At 46.6% G+C, this 23,812-nt stretch overlaps 1 protein-coding gene across 5 annotated transcripts in view; it reads right to left on the reverse strand.

Moving 5' to 3' along the window:
• Positions 1 to 1,973: 1,973 nt before the first annotated feature.
• Positions 1,974 to 23,812, reverse strand: part of PKIG (cAMP-dependent protein kinase inhibitor gamma) — a 33,010-nt gene continuing 11,171 nt past the window's right edge. For 3 of the 5 annotated variants that reach the window (XM_025191468.1, XM_025191477.1, XM_025191470.1), the window contains 2 exons: positions 4,686 to 4,867; positions 1,974 to 2,924 (listed from right to left, as the gene is read on the reverse strand). In XM_025191468.1, the coding sequence (XP_025047253.1) occupies positions 2,845 to 2,924; positions 4,686 to 4,833 (228 nt within the window). In that variant the 5' untranslated portion in view covers positions 4,834 to 4,867 and the 3' untranslated portion in view covers positions 1,974 to 2,844. Of the gene's footprint in view, positions 2,925 to 4,685; positions 4,868 to 18,318; positions 18,512 to 23,812 lie in introns of all 5 variants that reach the window. The other 2 variants (XM_025191454.1, XM_025191458.1) reach the window with 1 other exon arrangement.

Raw genomic sequence — 23,812 nt, forward strand, 5'->3', positions numbered from 1 at the left:
ACATGCAGGTATCTCTCACTACCTCTGGGGACCTCTTTCCTCCCAGAAGCAATCCCTTGAAGCCAGAGAAAGTATCTTGGTATTTAAAGTGATGTTGGAGGCTTGTGATACAGAGTATGTGTGCGCCTTGTGCAGGCCACAACTTTCTTGCAGCTGTTGATACAAATTGTTCCAATTTCACACATCATTTCCCCCGCAACGATCAAAGAAGGGCACATGGCACTACCAGCAATGACAGTGTTATTAGTGGGCAATGGGCTGTGATTTCTTTTTCTGGCAGGAATCCCAAAACAACATTGGTTCTTTCCTTCCAACCTCTGCCAAGTTCAGTGTTCTGGTGTAAAAATGTTCTTGGAACTCTCCCTTGTGTGGGCAGAGAGATCTTAGTGCTAGCCTGCTTGTGAGGTCACCCTTGTGTAAAGCTCTCCTGCCACTCTGTGGCAGGATTTCAGAAAGGCCAAGTTTCAGAAGTGGCTCTGGCACTCGGGGCTGCCCACTGCAGTCCTTGGGTGGTCTGTGTACTCAGTACCTCTACAAGCTGGGCTATTACTGAATAATAAGATGCGCTCATTCTTTCAGCACGGTTGATGATAGCTGCTGACCTGGCTTTACAGGGGAAACATGATGCCTGTTGCTTGCTCTCTTGAATGCAAGTTGGCACAAAGCTTGCAAAGCAGTCTGGCTAAATATAACCCTTGAACAGACATGCTGAGCTGGGAGACCTAAAATTAGTTTTTTCCTTACAGTGCTGGAGTTGCGTGGGCATTTGTACTTTCCCTGGCTGTTCCTTTGTGAGTATGGAGAATTCTTCCTCGGTAGGAGGTTGAGAAAAAATGTTGGTATTTCGGATTCATCTTTACCACCGCTCGTCCCCACTCCCCCCCGCCCCAGAGACCCTGAGAACACTGCCTTTTTGTCACTGGTTCCAGTGGGATTGAGACCAGGCTCTTTGAGACCAGTGGCAGCAGGCTACAGCAGGAACTCGTTGACCTGGAAAGTCTGTTGTTGGGGTGTCAAAAAGCAGATGCAGCTTTTATCTGGCTGCCAAATCTTTGCTTACAGTGGGTTCTGGGCCACCTTCCTCTTCCCTGTGGCTGTGCAGCCGGCTCATCTCTTGGGGCCTATGGAGAATTCTTGAACTCTGACAACAAGTTCAAGTCTTATTTATGGCTTTGTTTTGCTTGATAGAATTTGGACTTGTTACATTAAGTTCTTTCCTAATTTGTCAAGAAGTCCTTCTAGCCCTAGGACACTATGGGGGATTTTTTTTTCTCTCTCTCCTATTCTGCCATCCTCTGGATGCAATCTTTCCTGCCATCTTACTGCTTGTACTAAGTCCTGCAGGGAGTGGTAGATATGAAATGGTGGATTAGTGTGGCCCAGTGATTAAAGCTGCCATCTCATGGAAAGATGAGGGGGAATCACTGGGATGCTGATACGAACCCCTTATGCCTTTACTTGAGGTGGCCTGGGGCCCAGTAGTCTTTGGGAGACATAGGATGGAAATCCATCATCAGATCCCAGCTGGGCTTTAGTCTGCTTGGGTAGCTTGAGCTGAATTGCTCTTTCCTTCAAGGTGCATACAGGACTCTGGTTTTGTGATCAGCGCTCTCTGCACACCCATCTTCCTCTGGCTCCTCTGGCACTCTGGCCACTCCTGAACCAACTTGATCATGCTTCACTTATGTGGTTGTACCTGAAAGAGCAGTGCTGCAAGCTTTAAATGAAAACCCTTGAGAAAATAAATAACTACTTGAAGAGGCGCTGTTCTAGAGCAAATGTGTGGTGATAAGTGTCCAACCAGTGGAATTACATATTTTACGGAATCTGCTCCCACCTGCAAGGTGTTCAGTATCTGGGAATGCATCATGCTCGATACATCTGTTAATATAGATCCCTTCCCTGTGTTCTCAGCGTAGACATGATGTAATTCTATGTGTTGTGAGGAAGAGACAATAACACAAAATCCCCACTCAACTTGGTTAGCTAAGAGCCGTGTGTTATTTATTACAAGCTTATATAGAGTTTATCAAACAAGTTTTAACACAAAAACATGTCTCCTAAGAGAGAATGTGTGAAACTTTTCCAGAAATAAATATCTATGAGCTGTATAGAACTTGAGAGTTTAGTCAGAACTTTGTCAATGGTCAAAACAAAACAAGCCTCTTCTATTAACAGTATCTTAAAATAGTAAAATCCAACCGAAAAGGTTTGGGGTTTGGTGCTGCAGTCTGAGAATGGGGTTTGTCCACACACGTGTGAGCTTTGGTCCTTTTCTGAGTGCCACATGGCAGCAGCACAGGTTAACAGTGTTCAGTGTGAATGGAACAGGAATTGTCAATACTCCCAGCTGATTCCCATGACTTGGGGCGACTGCAAAGGCAGCCCAGCCGCCAATTCAGATCTAAATAGATGCAGAGCAAAGGTAGTGTGTGGAAAGCACCTAAACCTCTAAATTATGGTAACAGAATAAATAAGTCTAAATTTACAGAGTAAGAAATATGTACCTTAGTAAAGTCTGGTGTGTATATTATTACTGAAATCTTGTTTTCCTATAGAGGAAACTTGCTGCTAAGGCATCTTGAGAGTGGCTCATGTCACTATAAACACTGCAGTGTTCATCTAAATTCTTGTGGACAGGAGCAGAGTTCTTTTGGAGGTACTAGCCCATTGCAGAGCACCCTGGAGATGTCTGTGAACACAGCGGTCACAGCAGAGGCATGTAAGGGAGAGCTCGTTCTTCTGGTGTCATTCTCACTTGTCAAAAGATTGATGGACCATTTCTGTGTGGTGTCTCCAGTTCATTCTTCCTCCTATCCTTCCCCACCCTCACAAACATTGCTCTCATGAGGAGGTGCTGCCATCTCGCCCCTCTGGTCTCGTTCCTGGTTCCTTCTCAGAGGAAGTGGCACCTGCCTGGTTTTCTGTAAAATGAGAAAGTTTTAGAAGCAAATTTGATTAACTGTTGTAACTCTAAAGAGGACACAAGGTGGCTTGGCTAGGTAGGAGGCTGCTGCAGTCAGTGACTCAAAAACCCACGTGAGCAGGTATCCGAGAGGATTAAGGATATTAACTCACAAGCCTGGTTCCTTTTAAGGGTAGACTTGGCCCTGCAATTTTGAACTGCTGCAGCACTGCCTTGGGCTCTTGGGCTGTGCAGAATAACAGTGGCTCCATGCATAGGCTGTGATCTCGCTGCACTTGCTTTCTGCAGAATGGAGATTTAACTAAATGGAATATGCATGATTTGCTACCATGAGATCCAACAAGACAGATGGCTCCCTAAGGCCTTTTCAGGAATAGAGTGCAGACTGGTCCAAATAGTTAGCTTCACAATTTTGTGAAACTAAATTGAAAGCCTGTTACAATTTATCCCCATAAGACTTTGGGGTGAGAAGGATCATCAGAAAGAGAAGTCACTGGTTAAGCTGCAGGTCAAACCCGCCCCCCAGCTCCAACCACTATCACCCTGCTGCCATTGTGCTGGTATAGCCCACTGTGCAGTGTACACACACAGCATACATCCATGTTCATTCCTAATCTCACTGAGGTCAGTGGCAAAACTATCCAAGAATTTACTGTGGCCAACTACTGGACCCAAGAGCAGTGAGCTCTCTGCTAATGAACATGCTGGTGTAGGCACAAAGTGTAAAGAATCATTCAAGCAAGGGAAACTGATGGTGTTGGGAAGGAGGCTGGGGCAGTAAGAGGGGGCTCAAGGAGAGTGAGGTCAGATGCTTAGATGCATCTCGGGGGGTGCTTAGATAAGCAGCCCTACAGCAATGAGCCTTTTCCCAGTGAGGACCTTGTTTCCTTGTTTGACCTGCAGGCACAGCATGTGAGTGCTCTTGAATGTACTTTGAATGTCCTGCCAGCTAGCTGCAGAGCTCTCTGCTATATGAATTTGGCTCATATTAGAATCCACTATCAGCACATTTTAAGGAGCATTATCAGGACAAGAAGTGTTTTTCAAAACCTTTTTTTATTTTTGTTACAAATAAGACTCAGGGTTTACAGGAAAAAATATGAAAAACTAATTTACTTTCACATCTGGAGATTAATAATTTTACCTGGATAATTAAACAGACCAGCCAGTTTAACTTTGCATAGAGTCACTTTGATTTTTATCCTCTTAAATTAGTATTAGTGGTGGGACAGCATGTGTTAAATTTGTGTGGTGGTTGTAAAGGCGACGTTACAGGGGAAACTTATCTAAAAAGGAAAAACAAACTGTTTCTTTTATATTAGCCAATTGTGGTTGGTTTCCTAAAGCTCTGATTTCTGTGAACCCAATGGAGGTTTAATGTGCCTTGAAACAATTCCTTGTACTTTGTTATAAACACCTGGACTTAAACCTTCTGCAAATGAACTTCCACAAGGAGTCAGACTGAGGTATGCAGTGTCCCCCCTTTATGATTAGGGGTTAAACAGACACCACGCACATAACAAGGAGTTCCTGTCAACTGGGAAGCTAAGGTTGGACCAATATGCCCTTTAAATAAGCCATTGGCACTAAGGAAAAATAAACAATTCCTTGTGAAAGTGCTTGGTCCTTCTTCAGGTCATCTCTGACTCACAAATATGCAGAAGCCTACATGGAGTTCAATAATTTGTCGTCTTAAATTACTCTATAGCAGCCACATTTCCTTGGCATCCATGGCAATTTGCTTCCACTGTTCACTCACCTGATCCTTCAATTGAGAGCTCACTTATGTTGCCTGCCAGCTTGCGCATGCTGATAGCGCTCGCATCTCCTTGGATGTCATGGACAGCGTTCCTTCGACCAGCACGATCACAGGAAATGAAGTCACTGTATGTAGCCTCTACCTCCATTACTTCATTTGCATTGCCAAATGTGTGTGAATCCCTGTGGAGAAGAGACAGCTGTGAAGCAAGAGGTCCTCAAAGAGTCCTTGGTGCATTTTCTTCAGCGGTCCATTCAGTTCATTTAATCTGAATGGAATTCAATGGTAGCCTGAAGGAAAAAAAATCCCTAATAATTTCTGTTTTGGAAACTCCCCCAGTAGAGCCCCTGGAGAATAACTGTGTCAATTCACATGGGTGCAACCTTTTTGTAACCTTGATCCCTGTCAGGTGTGGCCAGAGAGAAGACGTCCGTCTCTTAACAGTGCCCAGTGCCCTTGTGTGTCAGGTTGTCATTGCTTCTTCTGCCTTCGCAACCAAGAAAAAAGAGGCCTTAGGCTGTTCCTGGTCAGCCCTCTCCTTTATGAGTCATGAAAAAATCATTGGAAATGGCTGTGCTGCTTTCTACAGAAACCCCCTCTTGGCTACTACCAGCTGTGCTCCCGTCAGGCTGTGGCCTTGTGCTGACATGCTCCTTGGATGACGTTTGATCACTTCAGCTATTTTTGGGCCACCCTATTTGGATCTCTTGTGGAGCCCCCCACCTCATCAATTTACAATAAAGCCACCCTGCTGCTGGGACTCTTCATCCATGGCCATGCCTGCCCAGGTGCTTCAAGTGGTGCTATAGTTATCCAGCCTTCCTGAATCATCCAGCTTACCTGTGTGCACCATATGGCAGAAGCAGGGGAAGATCCAAGTGGGCTACAGTTGTACCCTCCTTTGCACTCCTGCTCCACCTAAACTTTAAAGCCAGATGCCTGGGAGGGGCAGCAGCATTTCTATTTAGACAGTGCTGATGGAGTCAATTGACTTTCTGGCTCATTATCATCTCCCTTATTCTTGTTAATATTTCTTCACTCCCTGTTAACAACACTGTCTCTCTTTTTTAATAATCTTCATGCTCCACTACTCAAACTATCCTTTCTTCTGCAATGTTGCTCTCTGTTAGCCATCCCTGGTAATGTTACTCTTCTATTTCACAGTCCTGAAGATTGCTAAAAACCTTAACTCAGGTGTGATAATATTAACTCAGGTGAGAAATGACTGACAGTGAAGTACTGGAGGTATGGTCAAGAAACTCAAGACAGCTACATTTGGTTTTATGAATCTGAATAAGAGACATACATTTAACTATAATGACTACAGGACTAATGAGACTTATCTTTTGACTATTTTAACTATTTTTTTGTCTAGTTTGTTGTGCTTTTTTTAAGTTTATAAATAATCTAGGAAATCAGTGCACATTCCAAGAGTTATATTTGTTTTTGCTTTGATCTTAAACTGAATAATATAGTACTAACCCCCAAGCACATAAATAAAGCTTAATTTCCCTTTAACTGGAGAAATATGTGCTGTGTTACATGTGATGATGTCCACACCATTTGCAGCCCCCCTGTTCAAAAATTGAAATCTGTTGATGGGCAGAAGAGCTTAGACTGTGCTGTGTTTAACCTGCTGGGCATGGAATTCACAGTAGCAAAGACAAAGCCAGGCTAGCTCTCTGTCTGGTGCTGCAACAAGGCCTGTTGCATGATGTGAGGGCAGGATGTTTCACCCTGATGCTGCAGAGGGAATGGAAACTGAGTTCAAGTTTGACCTTACCCTTGCCGCAAAACCCTCAGAAATGCCATGGGATCTTTGTCCACAAAGCTTGTTGGGTGCATACACTTAAGACGATAGTGTGCCTGGACTAAATTTGGATCCATAAATGACAAGGACCTCAATTTGCTGTCTCTTCTCAAAAGTCAGGTAGAGCAGATTGAGGTCTTTTTGGTTCATAGGCCAGTCAGGACTGACCTCAGCTGATGAAAGTTGTCAGGTTCATACCCAAAGGTAGACAGATACTCGTAGAAGTGTTCTGTTAAGCTACTCTGAAGTAAGCAGTTAATGAGTGCAATTCCAACTTTCCATGAGCTCCTCTGGGGCTTATTTCTCTGCCAAACTCAGACTGCAAAGAAATGTTGAGAACAGCTAGGCAGCTATGGCCTGCACATACCTTGTGAGCCAGCTCCTAGTTCAGTCTGATTAGTATTCCAGTAGCTTGTTTTCATTTTAGTTGATGCTTTAACTTGCAGTGTTTGTACAGAACACGCTGTTCAAAGACCACAGCACGATTCCAGGGATACGAAAAAACTAGCGCTGTCTCTAAGCTAAGCGCTAGCCCTGAATTTCACTTGGAAGTCTGACTTCACTCTGGAAATCCAGCACTTTTGATTCACTGTTGTGTTTACAACATCCGTATTTGGCTTATCAACATGCAGGTAAAAGGTTAACAATTACTTTTCAGATACTGAGCTACTTCAAGGAGTTTTGTTTGAATGTTTTGTGAGGCCCTGGCCTTGTCATCTATAGATAAGATCAAATTTCTGAGAACTTTAACCTTACCTAGTTCTATGTTTTGTGGTTAGAAGCCCCTGAGATGAACTACCACATGAAGTCAAGAAGCCAATTTAGTTCCTTTCCAAATTGAGCTCAGCACTGAACTTTCCTAGGTGGAAGCACAATCTTGCCTACTCATTTCAGACAATAATGTGCCAGGAAACGATATGCATAAAGATGACTATCCCTTAATATGACTGCTTGTGTCTAACTTGCTTTCTTTTAGTAACCGTGTCTCTAAATGAATCACTTCCTGCCTTCAGTTCCAAAGAAGTTTGTCGATAAGTAAGGTTATGTTGGTTACCTGTCACGAGCTGGGCTCTGTATATGGATTATATCCTGAAAAGCCTGTGCTACTGCAGAGTGTAGTATCTTAAAGCAACCCAAGGAGCTGTTGGCAGCAGCCTGCTCACTGCTGTCAAAAATTAGATTTTACCATCCATGTAAAGGTATAAAACAGCACTTTCTGGTCAGGAAAGCCAGAAACCAGCTCCAAAACTCATGTCCAAAGAGCTCTGAGAAGTCAGGGCTAAAAACTGGTCTATTCTATGCTGAAGGTGAAAGCCTCTGTTGACAAGGAATCTCCTCTCCAGCCTATGTCTCCTGTCACCAGAAAAAACACCTGAGCCAGAGCTCACAAACACTTGGGAAGGAGAACAGTGTCTGCAGGCCAGGATGGAGTAACTCAGTCAAAAGGGCTGGGCATGTCTACACATCCATTAATGTGCTATATTACTGCACATTAAATTTGGTACTTGTATAATCAAGTATTAAATGAATGTGCAGTAACCAGTGTTACTGTGCAGTAGTGCTGGCACATGCCTTTTTAGTGACACTACTGTACAGTAACCTAATAATGCGCCGCAGTAGCGTATTATCAGTTTGTGCTGTGACGTGTTACTGTGTAGTATTATTAGAGAAATGCAATCCCTTCTGTATCACACAGTCCCAGAAGTTTGTTGATAGCTTGTGTGGAAATGTGGGTAGGGTGTGGGAGGGGAAGAAATAGCAGTCAAGAAGTAGAAAAGATTAAATCTTCCTTTATCGTGAGTTTGGGCAAGATGCCTAGGTTCAGCCCCTGAAAACATTAATAAAACTGGTCCATTTTAGCTGCTTTTGAGACTCTCTTTGAAAATCAACGTGTCAGGAAGTGCTGGAGTTGGCTCAATGGCCGGATGTTGGATTTGAAAAAGGTCTCGTAAGGCCCTGAATGAAATGTGCTCCTTGAGAACCTTGACTTAGAAAAGTCAAAGTAGGAAATTAAGACACTGCAGTAAATGCAGCTCAGGAGAGTAAGGAACCTCCCTGGAGCCCAGATCCTCTTCAGCTAATGGGGCAAAACTGCCCCAATTCCCCAGAGTTGAGTGCTGAACAGATTGCTGGCAGAAGACAAAAACAGGGAGGGGATTGATAAGGCTGTACCAGGCACATGCCACTTGCAGTGATCTTGGCATGTGCAAGTCTTGCTTTAATGATAAGCTGTGGTAGGTGAGCAGGGAAGGGAATCTGACCTATGACCTCAACTCTTCTGATTGGAACAGCTGTTCTGTGTGTTATGTTAGGGCAGGGGCGGGCAAAGTCCGGCCTGTGGCAGACTCTATTTCCCAGCAGCCCCTGCCTGCATCACTGCTGCCAATTTCTGTGGAGACCCCAGCAACAGTGGGGCCACGACAGTGCAGGGCCTGGGTTTCCATGGAGACCGGCCCCAGCAGTGCTGGCAGGGTGCACAGCTGGGTGACAAGCTGCTCCGGGACTGGGATCTTGCGGTAGTGACAGCATGGTTCAGAGCCGGGGCAGCGCTGTGATCCACTGCTCACATGCCTCGGGCAAAGGTGTGCAGGCAGTGGATTGCGGCTCTACCCCAGCTCCGGACTACACTGTCACCACTGCAGGATCCCGGCCTTGGAGCAGCTGCCTGCCCAGCCAGTGCTGCTGGGGCCAGTCTCCATGGAAACCCCAGCCCTGCACTGTCACAGCACTGCTGCTGCTGGGGTCTCTCTAGAAACCAGCTGCAGCAATGTGGGCAGGGGCTGCTGGGAAATGGAGTCTGGCCGCCAACCAGATCTACCATTTTGTCTACCCCGGTGTTAGGGTGAGCGCCCCTCAGGGTAGAGGCCTTGTTGAAGTCTGTTGTGTTCCTGTGATTCTCTCTTTAAATAACAGCCACTGCCTCAGTTCCACGTGGCTTTTTGTTGGAGATTCAGTGGCAGATATCCTGACCACAGTGTGCCTTAGGCTTAGGAGACCCCTACCTCCTCCACTGGAGGATAGTGACTGGCCCATTACAGCTGTGTCTGTGCTGAGGACTGTCTGAAATTGTTTGCTCTAGTGCCTATCAATGGCGGAGGTGCTAGTGTAGACAGGACTCTGGCATAAACAACAGTCAGTATCGAGACTGCTTTGGACAGGCTCTCTTCTAATGCTGCTTACAGAAGGTCTAAATACCAGGGTGAAAGAGGTGCTGACAACTTGCTTACACCACTAGCACTGCATTGATGGGAGCATTTTGTAGATAAGGCCTTTGGGCATGTTGAGGTCACTCGCTTGGGCAACAGAAGGATATGCGATGCGCTTTAATTTGCCTTTCATTTTTCCTACAATACAGACCATCATCTTTCTCCAGATGCTGCAGCCTGTCGTTTGGTTCTGTGTCCAGCTGAGCCACCACATTTATGTTCTTGGTTGTGGTCTACCTTGTCTTTGATTCCCTGATACAAGCAGCCTTGCTTCTCCTGCAGGGAACAGAACTGATACTATTGTCTACAATCTACAGCGGGAGCTTGTTCTTCGCTGAGATAAGTTCTGGACTTTTCCTTAGCACAGTGTCCTCATGCTAGCCTTTCACTATCGGCTCACGCTCTTGCATATTAATGATTCTAGCAAGTAGGGTTTTCTTTATAGCCAGGGTCTGGTGCATAGAACTTATCAGCATGCAGTAAAAATTGCCAGTGCCCTCTGCAGCATAACAGAGGACTCAGTAACAGGGAGAAGAAGATGGGCAATGGAAACCTTGTGATTACATTTGAGAAAAAATCACCAACTTGGCTGTGGTGATTCTCAAGGCTTGAAGTCAACAGATTTCTGTCAGATGCAAACACGGTAAGAGTTAGGTAAGAGGCATCATCCCTGTCTCCCAGAGAAGATCACAGCTGCCCCTTCTCCTTCTTTCCTGTTGTCTGTACTGCCCTTACAGATTTCATAGACATTAGGGGCTGGAAGGGACCTTGCAAGATTATCGAGTCCAGCCCCACCACCATAGGCAGGAAGTCTGCTGGGTCAAATGCTCCCAGCAAGATAAGCATCCAAGCATTTTTGAATGAGTCCAGAGTAGGTGCTTGCACCACCTCTGAGGGGAGTCTGTTCCAGACCCTGGACACTTGGACCGTAAAAAAGTTTTTCCTTATGTCTAGTCTAAATTGGCCTTCCAGAAGATTGTGGCTGCTAGACCTTGTTATCCCTTGGGGAGCCCTGGTGAACAAGTGTTCTCCCAGATCCTGATGCACCCCTTATATACTTATAGGCTGCCACCAAGTCCTCCCTGAGCCTTCTCTTCACCCGGCTGAAGAGTCCCATGTCCCTCAGCCTCTCCTTGTGAGGCTTGCTCTCTTGGCCTTTGATCACATGGGTGGCTTTCCTCTGGACCCTCTCAAGATTATCCACGTCCCTCCTGAAGTGGGGGACCCAAAACTGGACGCAGTACTCCAGCTGCGGCCTCACTAAGGCCGAGTAAAGTGAGAGGATGATGTCCCTGGTTTTGCTTGAGATGCATCAGTGGATGCATGCCAGAGTTTGGTTTGCTTTGCCGGCTATGGCATCGCATTGGTGGCTCATGTTCATCTTGTGGTCAGTCAAGACCACCAAGTCTCTTGTAGGGCCAGGACATCCACTAGCACTGCACTGATTGGTTAGATTGGTTCCAAATTGGTTAGATCAGTGGTTCTTGATGTTTCTTGTGATGGGAAAGCATCCATCATTTGACAAAGAATGATGTCTGCAGCCAGCTGCTGCTCAAGGCAGGGCTCCTGGAGGGCTTCCAAACTGTTTCCTCTCCTCTGTGAAGCTGCTTCACACCTTTCCTTGGAATTTCTTTGGTGGAACCTCAGCCATGCTCTGAATTTGTAGGTGAAACCAAAACCGGTGAGTGAAAGGGAAGTAAACGCAAAGAGGTAACCTGCAGAGTGTCTGTGAGGGATGATCCCACTGGGTTCCTAACCTAGCTTGCATCCTCATCTGCATCGTAACAGTTGCATGTAAAATAAATCCTTTGCCTCTCTCTTAGTATGTCTTCTGGATGGGAGACTCAGGATTAATAGTAAGACTGGGAGAGGTTTTGATCTTCAGAGATTGACCATGCTATGAGATTGAAACAAATTTGATCTTGTAAAGGAACCTCACTTGCTCATTTGCACTGAAGACCACACAGCACACTGTGAAAGGTGAATTTCATCATTTGACGAAGGACTTAAATTTGTGAGAGAGGTGTGGAAAGCAGACAAATAAATAAGCCAGCTAAAACAGCAGTAGTTAAACAATGTGCCTGACAAGAGAGGTTCTCATTATTTGTATCAGTGATTCATAATATGACTGTAGTTGGAGGGGACTGGTTTTGATAGGATCTTTGGAAGGAGACTTTGCCCTTACAGTGTTGCAAGGAAAGGGGAGATTTTGATATTTGCAAGTGCGGATCCTGGGCTATGCGTGTTTGGTTTGGTGAGACTCTACTACAGTGCAGTTCTTGTGGGAGGCTCATCTTAACCAGAAGGTGGCAGACGAGGCTCATTTTCTATTACCGTGGGCTCCTCGTTCAGTGTCCGACTGGGAATGCACAATGAAGCTGAAGGACAGCTGTCAGCAGATCCTGGTAAGACAGTAGGATTTTTGTGGCGGTCTAGCATGATTTGCAGTGCTAGATCGCCTAGGGACCTAGCCGCGGTCCCTTGTGCTGCTCTTCTTTTTGGAAAGCTACTGCTGAACAAAGCAAGGGATGGAAAGTCAAAAGATGTCACCCTGTTTTGTTTTAAGGGGCTGATTTTTCCCATGAGGTATTTCTGGGAAGGTGCAAATGAGTCTGTAATATAAGTGTATCAGTGAATTTCAGTCACTGAAAATGTCTCTTTACATTGTCTCCTCCAGCAGCAGGACTGGAATATATATCAGTGCTATGCTGGAATAATATGGCAGTGGTAGAGATACTCAGAAAGCACTGGGATTTAATCTTGCATCATAAACTGACTTTCTACCTCTGTTTTTAATATCCATTTTGGGTTCACAGAGGAGGAGGGAATTCAAGGAGTAATCAAAGAGGCAAGCTCTTGCCAAGAATCCCATGAATAAGTGTGTGTCCAGTTTAGTAGTTTATTAATAAACCAGTGCACAAATATTTCCAAGGCATTTTGTAGAGGGCTTTCCAAATGCCAGGGAGGGTAATTTCCTTTCTCTCTTTCCCATTCACTGTTTAAAGTAACATAAACAGCAAATGCATCACTGAGTAGCCTGTGAGCACAACTGCGTCGAAAGAGATTTTCAGATGGAGAAAGGACTTTTGGTAACAAAGACAAGAGAGCCTGTCCAAAGCAGTCTCGATGCTGACTGTTGTTTATCAATGTCCTTGCAAACCTCTTGGCACTGCTTGGAGAGAAGGCTCCTGCATTTCAGCTCAGGGAAGAGGATAATGTTCATCCCAGGAGGAAATAAAGAGCTAAGAAGACCTTTTTTGTCAGGGCAGCTGGCTTAGCTGTTCAAAAAAGACGTTTCAGAAAAGCAGGGGCTGGGAGAGAACTCGCTCGCTTTGCTGAAATAATTCTGATCTGGCAAACCGGCTGCCTGGCCTTTGCTGCTTTTTCCTCGGTGTGTTATGGGGGCTGGCATGAAACAACATGTCTGGAGGAGTACTTGCCTTGTCTGTACTGATTTGGCCCCTGCACTTTGAGCAGTTTGTTGTATCCCAAAGGAGATTCAATTACAGCGGCTCTCAGTCCCTCACCGGCTCCTTTGTGCTTCCAACAGTTCTGGCCCAGAGAGCCAACCTATTGTATGTAAGTCCTCAGACCCAGGCACTTCCATCAGAGCTGAATTTAAGTCATTTGAGGCCTGCTGCAAATGCAAAGGGCTGAATGATCCAGCCCTTATAGTTTATAGTTTTTGCCTGTTATGGTGCATAGACAAGCTTGAGACTGGGCAGTTTCTCCTGGGTCCATCCTTCTATCAGACTGGCAACTTGATAGTTCCCTTTTCTGCTTCTCACCATCTCCCAGGATGGCGGGTCAGAGAACGACAGCTAAGAACTACAACTAAGTTCTCCCCCAAACGGAGGATGCCCATGTGCAGCGTTTGGCACAGTCAAATGCCTGTGGGTCCAGATAGAGCTCCTTTGCCTCTCTTACAGGCTAAGCCATTCTGAAAATCTGCTGATGACTTGAGCTAACCCTTCCAATATCATCATTCATTTCCTTGACTTTTAAGAGTCACATTTATATGCCATGCTTTAGATCCTGAGAACTGGTTAAACAGGAACTCCTACTGCACAATTACCATTCAACAGCGCTATGGCACTCAACCACTACCTTGTGACAGGATGTTTGGCTAGGACAGGACTCTGACGTGACAGTTCTCGGTGACAGACCCAGAGGAAGCAACACCTGTCCTAATACTAGCGTACTGTTATGATGGAGGCTGAGTATAAACTTGTTGAGGCTGATGCTTGGGACAGCTGCCTGTCATTCAGATAAGTTCAGGATAAGAGCCAGCTTCCAAAGCCACAAGCAAGATGGGTCAGAAACCAAAATGTGTGGACAGGGAGGTTTCGCTGGGGTATCTTTTGATGGATGTGTGTGCCTGTGAGAAGCAGCACCCAGAGGCAGGCAAAGAAAGTAGAAGGAAAGACAAGCAGAGGAAAAATGCTGGCAGCATGGTTTTCTGGAAAGAGCCATGAGAGAGAGCTTTTTGGGCAGTGAAGGATGAAAAGAGCTGTGGGACTGTGATCCTCCTTGCCTCCTGGCACTTGTTCCTACTTGGCTTGGGGAAACAGGTAAATGTGGGTCTATACTGCCTCTGTGGTGCTCTCAAGATTGCTGTTGAAAAATAAGTCCCACTGACTTGCTCTGTACTGTCCAAACTGGACGCACTGGGGCACCCCCAGCCCCTACTCACGAGATCTCTGTCTCTGCTGTGCTTGAGAGATGCAGCGGGAGGGATCTCTGGAGTGTCCTCACTGCCTCAGTTCTGGGTTTGGAGACCATGGCATGAATCAGTGGGGCAGCCTTGAGAGCACTGAGGAGGCACCATAGTCATACCCTTTGGGTACATGTTTTGTAAATAAACAGGTATTTCTTTGGTGCAATCCTTACTCAATTATCAGATTCTCCTCCTGACAGAACCAACCAACCCTACATAGCCCCAAATGCTGACTAACCAGTTGGTCAGTAGGAGCAATGCTGGGGTCCAGACTGAGACCAAGTTTCTTACAGGAAAAACTAAGAGTTAGTATTTTTGTTGAATCAAGATGGAGCAAAGCATGGAGGTACCAAAAAGGGTTCAAACAAGAACTGGAGACTTCACAAAAGAAACTAAAATGTCATGTGAAAGCTTTTGAGAAAGGACTGAGAGATGACCTACAGTCAAAGAAGAAAAATCTGAGGCAGTTGCTAGAAAGCATTAAGTGAAGCACATTGAGAAGTCCAGCTCCAAGACTCCAAATCTGGAATGGCCACACAGGTTGTAAAGAGGACTAGCATCCTGGAAGTCATGACTTGGAAGGCTTCCCAAAGAAGGAGACCAAGAAATCTCTGGCTATCTTGGAGTTTGCTAACACAGAAAAGTTGCATGAGGGACTTAAAGAGTTTGAAAAATCACTTTACGAAGGAAACTGGACCACTGTGAAAGTCATCTGCCTGGGCTTGGAATTGGGCCAACCAGAAAAACTTGAGTGAGGCAGGATATTTGCAACGCTTTTCTACCCTGATCTTAATCCTCGAAGAGAACACTTTGGATTGTCCCAACTTAAAATGGTATAGAAGTCTATCATCAAAACTCCCTGGGTGCTTTATTTGACTCAGCCAAATGAATGGCTGGGAATAGGAACAGAGATGGTATTTCTAACAGCCAGTATGAATGACCCAGTTCTGATCATGCTCCAGAACTTACCTCCAGAAAAGAGATGGAGTTATACAATTATCTGGTACAAAACTTCGGCATTTGCTTTGGAATCAGTCATAAACCTGAGTTGGCCAGTACATATCAAAGAATGAGGAGAGAAAAAGAAGAGACCCCGATCTCAACTGGCAGAGCAGACTTGTGTTCCTGATGCATCCAGATACCAAAGATACCTTCCACAATAAATTAGTAAAGAACCAACATACTGGTGCCCAGCTAGACTTGAGCATGTAGGCCCATATCAATAAAAGACAGCTAATGACACTCCAAGAATCTGTGGGCTCTGCTGCAGAACTTGAATCTTTATTTGCAGTAGTTCACCAGAACAGGGAGCAGCTACTGGCGTGAGAGCGAAGTTGACCATCATGAGCCTGTAAATGCAACTATCTAGCGCATATGACAGGAAGGGGATTCCACTCTGGTTGCAAGCCATTTTGATCAATTAGGAAAAGGGATACATTTGTGGTTTGTAAATGAGCAACAGTGCAAAAATTAAGGGGAACGGGTTAGTTAAATGCTGGCACTGTAGAAAAAGCTGGCCACAAAAAAGGAGGTTTATTTATAAACAGACAGGACAGACCATCACAGATGTTGAATGAGAGCCCTTCAGGAAATGGGGACACCAAACTAACAAGGCAAAGCTGGGGAGTAAACAACAGCTGGGCATTTAGAAAGCAATAATAAGAGTTTGGCTACCAAATGTATAACAGGATCTGTGAAAAGCACTGGAACAGCGGACACCTGCTCAAACACAATCATTATTAAACCAGATGCACTAAAAGGGCAAGGGGATAGGAGGTCTAAGATAAAACAATCAAACTGATTTCAAATGGAAACAATGGCCATGGAATGGGCACCCATCCAACACTGAAAAGGTTGGGTTTGAAACCCGCACCTCTGGATTGGAGTAAGGAGTCTGGATAGCTAAGGTGGTAGGTGAGCTATTAATCGGTCTGAATTTCAGTATGGCTACTGAATTTCAGTAACTGTAAATAAATGCTACAAACAGTGTCTTCAAATTCAGTCTCTCAAAATTCCCTTTAAAGATGTGTCTCTAGTAAAGCAACTGGCCTCTAGACAAATGGTTTGCAGTGAGCCTGTTGTCCTACCAGCAGGGGCAGAAACCACAAGAGCAGATTATTTGCTAGGGTAGCTTTCCAACAGAGGAAAAATGGGAAACAGCTGAGGCTAATTCAAGACACAGGGTCTTGAGAGAACCTTGCTTGCTAAACTTCTGGTGGATCTGAAGCAGGAGTAGATCCCTACTTGCCTGCTAATGGTTTCTGATGAGCAGCAAATAGTGGAAAAGACTACAAAATGTAAACTGCTGAATCTAGTCAAGGTTTGCAGACATGAGAACTGCAAGGGAGAAAGGGGTGGAAGTGAGGTCCATGAGTTTCTAGTGCACTTATTCCAGCTCAGGGCTATATACTTAAATAGAATGCAGAGTTATTCTCACAATGCAATAAATGTAGTACCAGATCGGTCCAGCATAAGATTGATACTGTGGAAAAGCAGCCCATGGAACAGTCACCTCACTTTCGCTAGTAGAAAAGAGAGAAGAAGCCTGATAACCCTTTGAAGAAATACTGGTATAAGCTGAAATCCATAACTGAGCTTTCAGTCAGCCTTGGGCCTCTCCCATCGTTCTGGTTAAGAAAGAAGTTGGCAGCACCAGATACAGTGTGCTATACACTTTGCAGGATTCTTACCTAGTGGCTGATACCCTGAGTCTGTGTCAGGTTCAGACTGTTTTTTCACAATGGAATTGAAGACTGGGTATTAACAAGTAGAAGTGGGTCCAGAGGACAAGGAAAGCCCACCTTCACCATGACACAAGGCTTGTGCAATACATATAATGATGGCTTTGGGCTTCTGCAATGTGCCAAAGCAGGGGAAAAAAGGGAAGAGTGTTGCCTGACATGACACTTTCTAAACCCCTTATTACATTGAGATGATATGCTACAAACTAGAACTTCTGAACAGGAACTGATGTACTTACAAAACTTTAGGGCTGTGGACCTGAAACGGTGGGCAAAGAAAAGCATGCTGTCCCAAAAAGAGGCAACTGACTTTGCCTCCACAGTGGGCAGACAGAATTTCTGCTGATAAATAGCAAATGGAGGATGTGCAGAAGTGGCCAACCTCCAGGTACTCAGAGATGCACAGAGCTTTGTCTGGCTCTGCTGCCAGCATAGAAGGCTTATGGTGGGGTTTGTTAATACTGCAAACCCTTACATAGGTGGGGTTAGGAAGGGAACCATTCCAGCCGGCATTAGCATCTGATTTTAGCATTTTCTGAGTTGACCAAAGGCTTGTATGACTGTTCCCTTCTTTGCCTACTGGGACTTCAACACCAGTTTCGTATCAGACATAAAATATAATGTTACCTGTGTATAAGCAGTGCTGGCACAAACACAGAAGGACTTGACAGCATGTTGGCTTCTTATAGCAAAAGCCTCTTGCAAATCTTGTATCACCAAGAGGAAACATCTAGCCACAGTTACACCTATACGATGTTTTCACCACTATTTGTATGGAAGGAAGTTTAGTCAGGAGAGACCAGGCATCCCTGCCATTCAGATTTAAAAACCTGAGGGGATATTTACTACGGCATTCAGAAAAGTGCTGTGATTTCATGCTTATACACAGACCTAGGCTCAAGCTTCCAGAGATTCCTATGAAAATTGTCCAATTGTTGTTGGCTCTGCACCTGGCCTGTTGCCTTGGTTATTGTTTTAGTCTGAATTAGACTATAATCTTGTTTTGGCAGGAAACTGCCATGTGCATTTATACACTATATGAATGCCACTGATGAGCTTCCATGCCAGGTGTCAGTGGATGAAGCCGCAGCGCTGAATTCAAGGGCTCCCCTCCCTCCAGCTTCCACTTTCCTCTTCCTCGATAATCTTGCCTCCTTACCTCTTGCCTTTCTGATTCTTTCGCTCCTCTCCTGATCTGGCACTGCAGCAAGGACACAGGCCCCCCGCCCGAGAGGAGGATTTGTTCAGGTCCTTGTGGCATTTCAGGCATATTTTGGCAGCGCTCCCTTTTTTAGGCCCAAGATTAGACATTCTTAATGGCTAAAGGGGCCAATGCAGCGTGCCTGGGCTGACTGAAAGGAGGCAGGGGCAAAAGTTAAACACAACAAGAGATTTCTCTCCAGAATTAGGCACACAACAGTCACCCCCCTGACAAACAGAAAGACTTGGGGCTTGAATTTTGAGTGCTTTGTTCCTGTGCTTGGAGGTAAAGGTAGTGAGTTAGGGTGGCTTTAGGCCACCTAAAAGTTACTCTGGGTTTAAAACCTGTTTCTCATAATGCTCTGGGCTTCGGTAGTGGAGAAGAGCCCTCAGGCAGTGCACACCTTGGACACAGGCACACACACACACATACAATACATGAGAAGCTGAAAGCAGGGCTAAGCGTAGGCCCCTGCACTTTGGGAAATCTCTGGGGGATGCTTCCACCTGCTTTCTGGCCCTCGACATGGCCCAGTATTGGGGGTCTCCAGCACGAGGACCTCCTGGGGATAGGGCAGGAATGGAGCTAAAACAGGGATGCACCCTAACTTCGACAGCAATTGAACAGGGGCTGGAGCTCAGCCCTACCCGCTGCTCCTCCTGCGCAGGACACCTGGCAGTTGGAAGCGTTGCTAACTCCAACTGATCCCCGCGGGACCGAGCCACGCGCGCTCGCGCCAGCCCCAGAGTTCTGTGCGGCACCGCGGGCGGCGTGGTGCGGCCCACCCGAGGGTCCGCGCTGGAGACGGGTCATGGGAGCGGGAAAGCTGTACCTCCTTCCCCCGCTTCTGGGAACCTGGTAGTTTCTGAGACATTTCACCAGGAGAAATTTGAACTGCAAAGCCATTCTGACTTCTGGTGCATGCGGTCCTCTGCCAGGAGGGAAGAGCTCTTTGGGCTCTGGAGAGAAAAGTGGCGATTCCTGAAATGGGGATGTGTTGAGTGGACAGGAGTGAGCGTAGTAGCCGAGACTGAATGGACATGAGGCTCTGCTTTGTGCTGTCATCAAGGCTGATGTTTATATCCTACTACTGGGACAAATGCGTAAGCTCTTTTCTGAGGTGATGTTTCCATCTGCGTTTGTAGGAATGGCACCCCCCCGTCACAGCAGCTGAACGCCCTCGAGCAGCCAGGCTTGACAGAGCATATGCCAGCCCCTGCCGAGTAGCCGACCGTGACTTGGGTAATAAACCTACTCCACATCTCTCTGTTGCCTTCCACTCAGGGATCCCAGAGCATTTCTTCTGCACCAAGTCAAGTCAATGGGAAGGCCCATCTATGCTCCAACATGAGCAGGGGGCAGGGCTTGCGAGTGGAGACTAGTTCTACCACATCTCCGGAGAGCACGTGGTTCCTTTTTCCAGGGTTTATGAGATACTGATCTTGGTGGCTGCCTCTTCCTTTCTCAGTCAGAAAGGTGGAAAGAGGGAGTTGAAGACCCAAGAGGAAACATGGTGTTTCCCAGGCTGGAAAGGCAGGACAGGAGGTTCTGTCTGAACCAATGTTTTGTCAGGGACAAACATGCTCAGGATCAATGAGACATGCATGCCAAGGTAGAAGGGACAAGGAGCAGCCAAGATATGGCTCCCTACAAGAGTTAACTGAATGACATTATGTGGTCTGGAAGCCTGGAAGATGTAATGGTCTCTGGATGTGTGAGGCCACAAAGTTATGAAACCAAATGGAATAGAGATGCCCATGTGTCTGAACAGAAGGTGCATCTTTCTGACCAGACCAACCCGGTACCTGCAGTGACATGCGTGAAGTTGTACAACTGTCTTACACATACAAGCAGCTCTCTGCTAACAATCAACCCCTTGCCCTTTCATTCTATGGTGCAGCGTCTATTATTAGAACTCCCCTATGGGGGACAGATCCATAACAACAGCAAAACACACGCCACAGCCCTGCTGAGCTCTTCAAATATTTAAAGAGAGAGATGGTTGACTTCTGAGGAGGCCTGGTAGAGCACAGAAAGGGGAGCAACAGGATTTTTGTGCCTCCTGGGGGGCTGCTGAGAAAATCCCTCCTGCACAGTCTCATCCACAGAGGAAGCAAAAAGTCACCCAAGGCCAAACTGCACTCGAAAGTACTGGGGACTTCACCAGGAGTCTGAGAACAGGCGGGTGGAATTTTAGCAAAGTTTCCAGTACCAGTTTGCTTGGGAATGAGCACAAGAACCTGCAGCCCAGACAGAGAGAGTTTCATATGTTTAGCCAGTGAAAACAAGAGCTTGGCAGGAAGATTCCTCCTCGGCCCTAGCATAACACAACCAGATGCCTCATGGTTATTTATTAGCAGTGCTGTGGCAGTGCCTAGAGCCCCTGGTCATGGACCAGGACCCAGCTGTGCTTGGTGTTGCACAGACAAAAGCAGAAAGATGCCCCAAATCGTATTCAGCTGACTGTGCTTTTCTAAGGGGGCTGGAGCCTCCAAACCTGCCTTTTTTGTTTACTCCTACTTACTTAGTACTCAGGAGACAGGAGGCCCAAGCTCTTGAGAGTGCCAAGTTTCTTGGATGGAAAAGGAAAAAGAGTGGGGCTCCCTATTCTTGCCGGAGAATAGGCCTGTAACTCTCATTAGCTCTGAGCCTCACTGACAGAATAGAACTTAATGGCTAAAACTGACCAGGAGCCCTTTTTGTGGCTGCAGACCGTAGTCACATGCCACTCATTCCCCTTCTTCCTAGCTTGGAAAAACAAGGTGATGTTAAACTGGACTGTTGTCAATGCCTTGATGGTGATTTGGGAACGTGCTTGCTGTAGATTCCTTGTAAATTATGTTAGTCTCACAGGAAATCCTGTCACCTCGTCACCCCATTGAATGCAGCCACTCCATCAGCTGCTATGTTACTGCAAGATTAGAGTGTGGGGGTTTCTTCAACAGATGCTGAAGAAGCCCAGTACATAAAGCAGGAGCATACAATGACAACACAAGGAGCTGAACCTCTGTGTTTGTACACAGATTTGTGCTTCAAGTAGTTTTAAAATACCAACCAGGGATTGGTTGTTAAGTTAAAGTTAAAGAAGTTAAAGAACCAGCTGGCATTGTCAGGGTCAAACCCGCTACGAGGAAGGGCTAACTAACCTTTCCCTCCACAACAGCAGACTGTTTCTATCCTGCCTGGGTGTCTTGCACCTTGTGTTCGTTCAGTGCTGTGCCCTGCACACTGCTCAGCCAGTGCCCCTCAGGCCTGGCGTTCCCTGCTGTGTCAGTTCTGGAGCTGCTCTCTCTTCTAGCCACCACCCCTCCATCCTTGCCCGATGGACTTCTCTTCTGCTGCCAAGCTCCTAAATCACTCTGCCCATGCATTCAGTTCTGACTTGCCCTGCCGTGCCAATTCTGTGGTCCCCATCTTGTCCTACACCAGGGTGGGCAATTATTTGGGCTGAAGGGCCACTGAAGGAGTTTTGGTGAGCTGTTGAGGCCCAGGGGAGAGGATGCTGACCTGTCTTCAGCCCCTTGTCACAGCTGTTTACACTGTCTGGCAAGGCAGAGGGGGCCAGGGAGAAGCCAACTGATTCTATCCGGCCCCAGATGCCCCGCACCCACCACTGGGGGTGCCAGATGGTGTGGGTGTGCAGGCAGGTGGGGTCTCCATGGACACTGGCCCAGGACCCCCCACTGGCAGGGTGTGCTCAGGCGGGTAGATGGACTGGGGCCGTGGGCACGTGGGGCTGGGATTGCAGGGTAGTGACAGCGCGGGGCCAGGGCCCAGGGCAGAGCTGCAATCCACTCCTTGCATGTCCCTATGATGTCTGTGGGCAGCAGGCCTAGGTCCAGCAGCACAGACACTAGCAGTGGCAACTGGAGTATAAGGGTGAGAGTGAGGCACTGCCACAGAGGCTGCCAGGAAGCCAAGTCTAGCCACTGTGTTGCCCTCTGCCCCGCTGCCACGCTGCCTGGCCCTGCTGACTACAGCTCCTGGAGTGCCTGAGAGCCACATGCAGCAATAGAGAGGGCTGCACTTCACGTCTGGCAGCACCTTGGTGCCTGGGGGTGGTGGGACCAGCTGCATGTGCCACAACCTGGGCTGTCCCCTGTGTCTGGGCCAGGCAGGGCCAAAGGACCCACCACAGGCTGGACCATACGTTGCCCACCCTTGTCCTACACATTTCAATCCTGCCCTGCAGCATCCTCAGCTATTTCAGTCATAGGCACCTCAGTAGGCTCCATCAATACCCCTCACTTTTGGCCGTCAGCACTTCCTCTTGTGCTAATGTCAGAGGGTGTTCACACTGCTGCCAACGGGGCTCTTTCCTGACATGCAGCACCTCCTCCTGGGTAAGATTCACTTTGACCATAGCATTATTCCCAACTGATAAAAAAAATAAATAAATGCATTGAGACAAGACTTTATAGTAACAGGCAGGGCCTTGGAGTCCTGAGTAGAATGAGTCCTGTTGTGTCTGCACTCCTCACGAAAAAAAGCTGTGGCAAGACTTCTACACGGCTACTGCTCAGCCTTTGTAAATACCGATGTCTTTCATTTCATTGGCATCAGTGAGCATTAACCTCTAGGCATCAGCAGCAGTCCTGACCACATGCCACTTGTTAGCAGCAGCACAAGAGTATCAGCAGGTTGGCACTGATAAGAAAAGGCTACGGCTAATCTCATGTAATGGCAATAAATAGTAGCACACCACAGAAATTAAAAAGCACAGCTGAATTATTAAGTGATGAGAAGAAACTAACATAAGCTACTGCTTCTTCTCCACATGCTTCAGCCTCGAGAGGCATAAGCCAGCATCCCACAGCCCACACAGACCAATGCAAGAGAAGTGGCTCATGTATGAGACAGATATTCTGAGTACCTCATAGGCACAGCTGTTGGGGACCCTGATTTCTCATTTTAGGGAACTCTGCAGGTCCATTCAGGCATCCTATTCCTCTCAGGTCTGACATTGCGAATTAACATGTCCCTAGAGCATGTCCTTCTATTTCTTCCTCCTCCTGCCACCTACTAAGCTCCCCACCTTCTGTCTAAAACAGCTGGGTTTTCCCAACTTTTTCCCTTTTAAAATGGCACTGAAATCGACCCACAAAACACAAGGCAGCCTTAGATACCCATATTTGACTGTCCATTTGTACAAACTCATTGATGACAGTGACTCTCTATTCCTGTCCAAAATGGTTCCTAAACTAGAAGGAATCCAGCTGTATTCTATTTGTGACATGGGTAGTCAGGAGGGAAATGTCTCTTTGTTTGTACAGTCGTCGTGTTTGAGCCTGGAGTCTGAAACAGTGAGCACAGCGCCCAGGGCGACATGCACGAAGTTACTCAATTCAGGCGGGACTAACTGAAAATGATTGCCACACTGTCTGCCTGAACCCATGGAGATCAAGAGAGGAAAGGGCATCAGCGTGGCATCCCCATCGCTCCCCTCCCTTTC

The sequence above is a fragment of the Alligator sinensis genome, unplaced genomic scaffold (genome assembly GCF_000455745.1).
Source record: "Alligator sinensis unplaced genomic scaffold, ASM45574v1 scaffold76_1, whole genome shotgun sequence".
NCBI lineage: Eukaryota > Metazoa > Chordata > Crocodylia > Alligatoridae > Alligator > Alligator sinensis.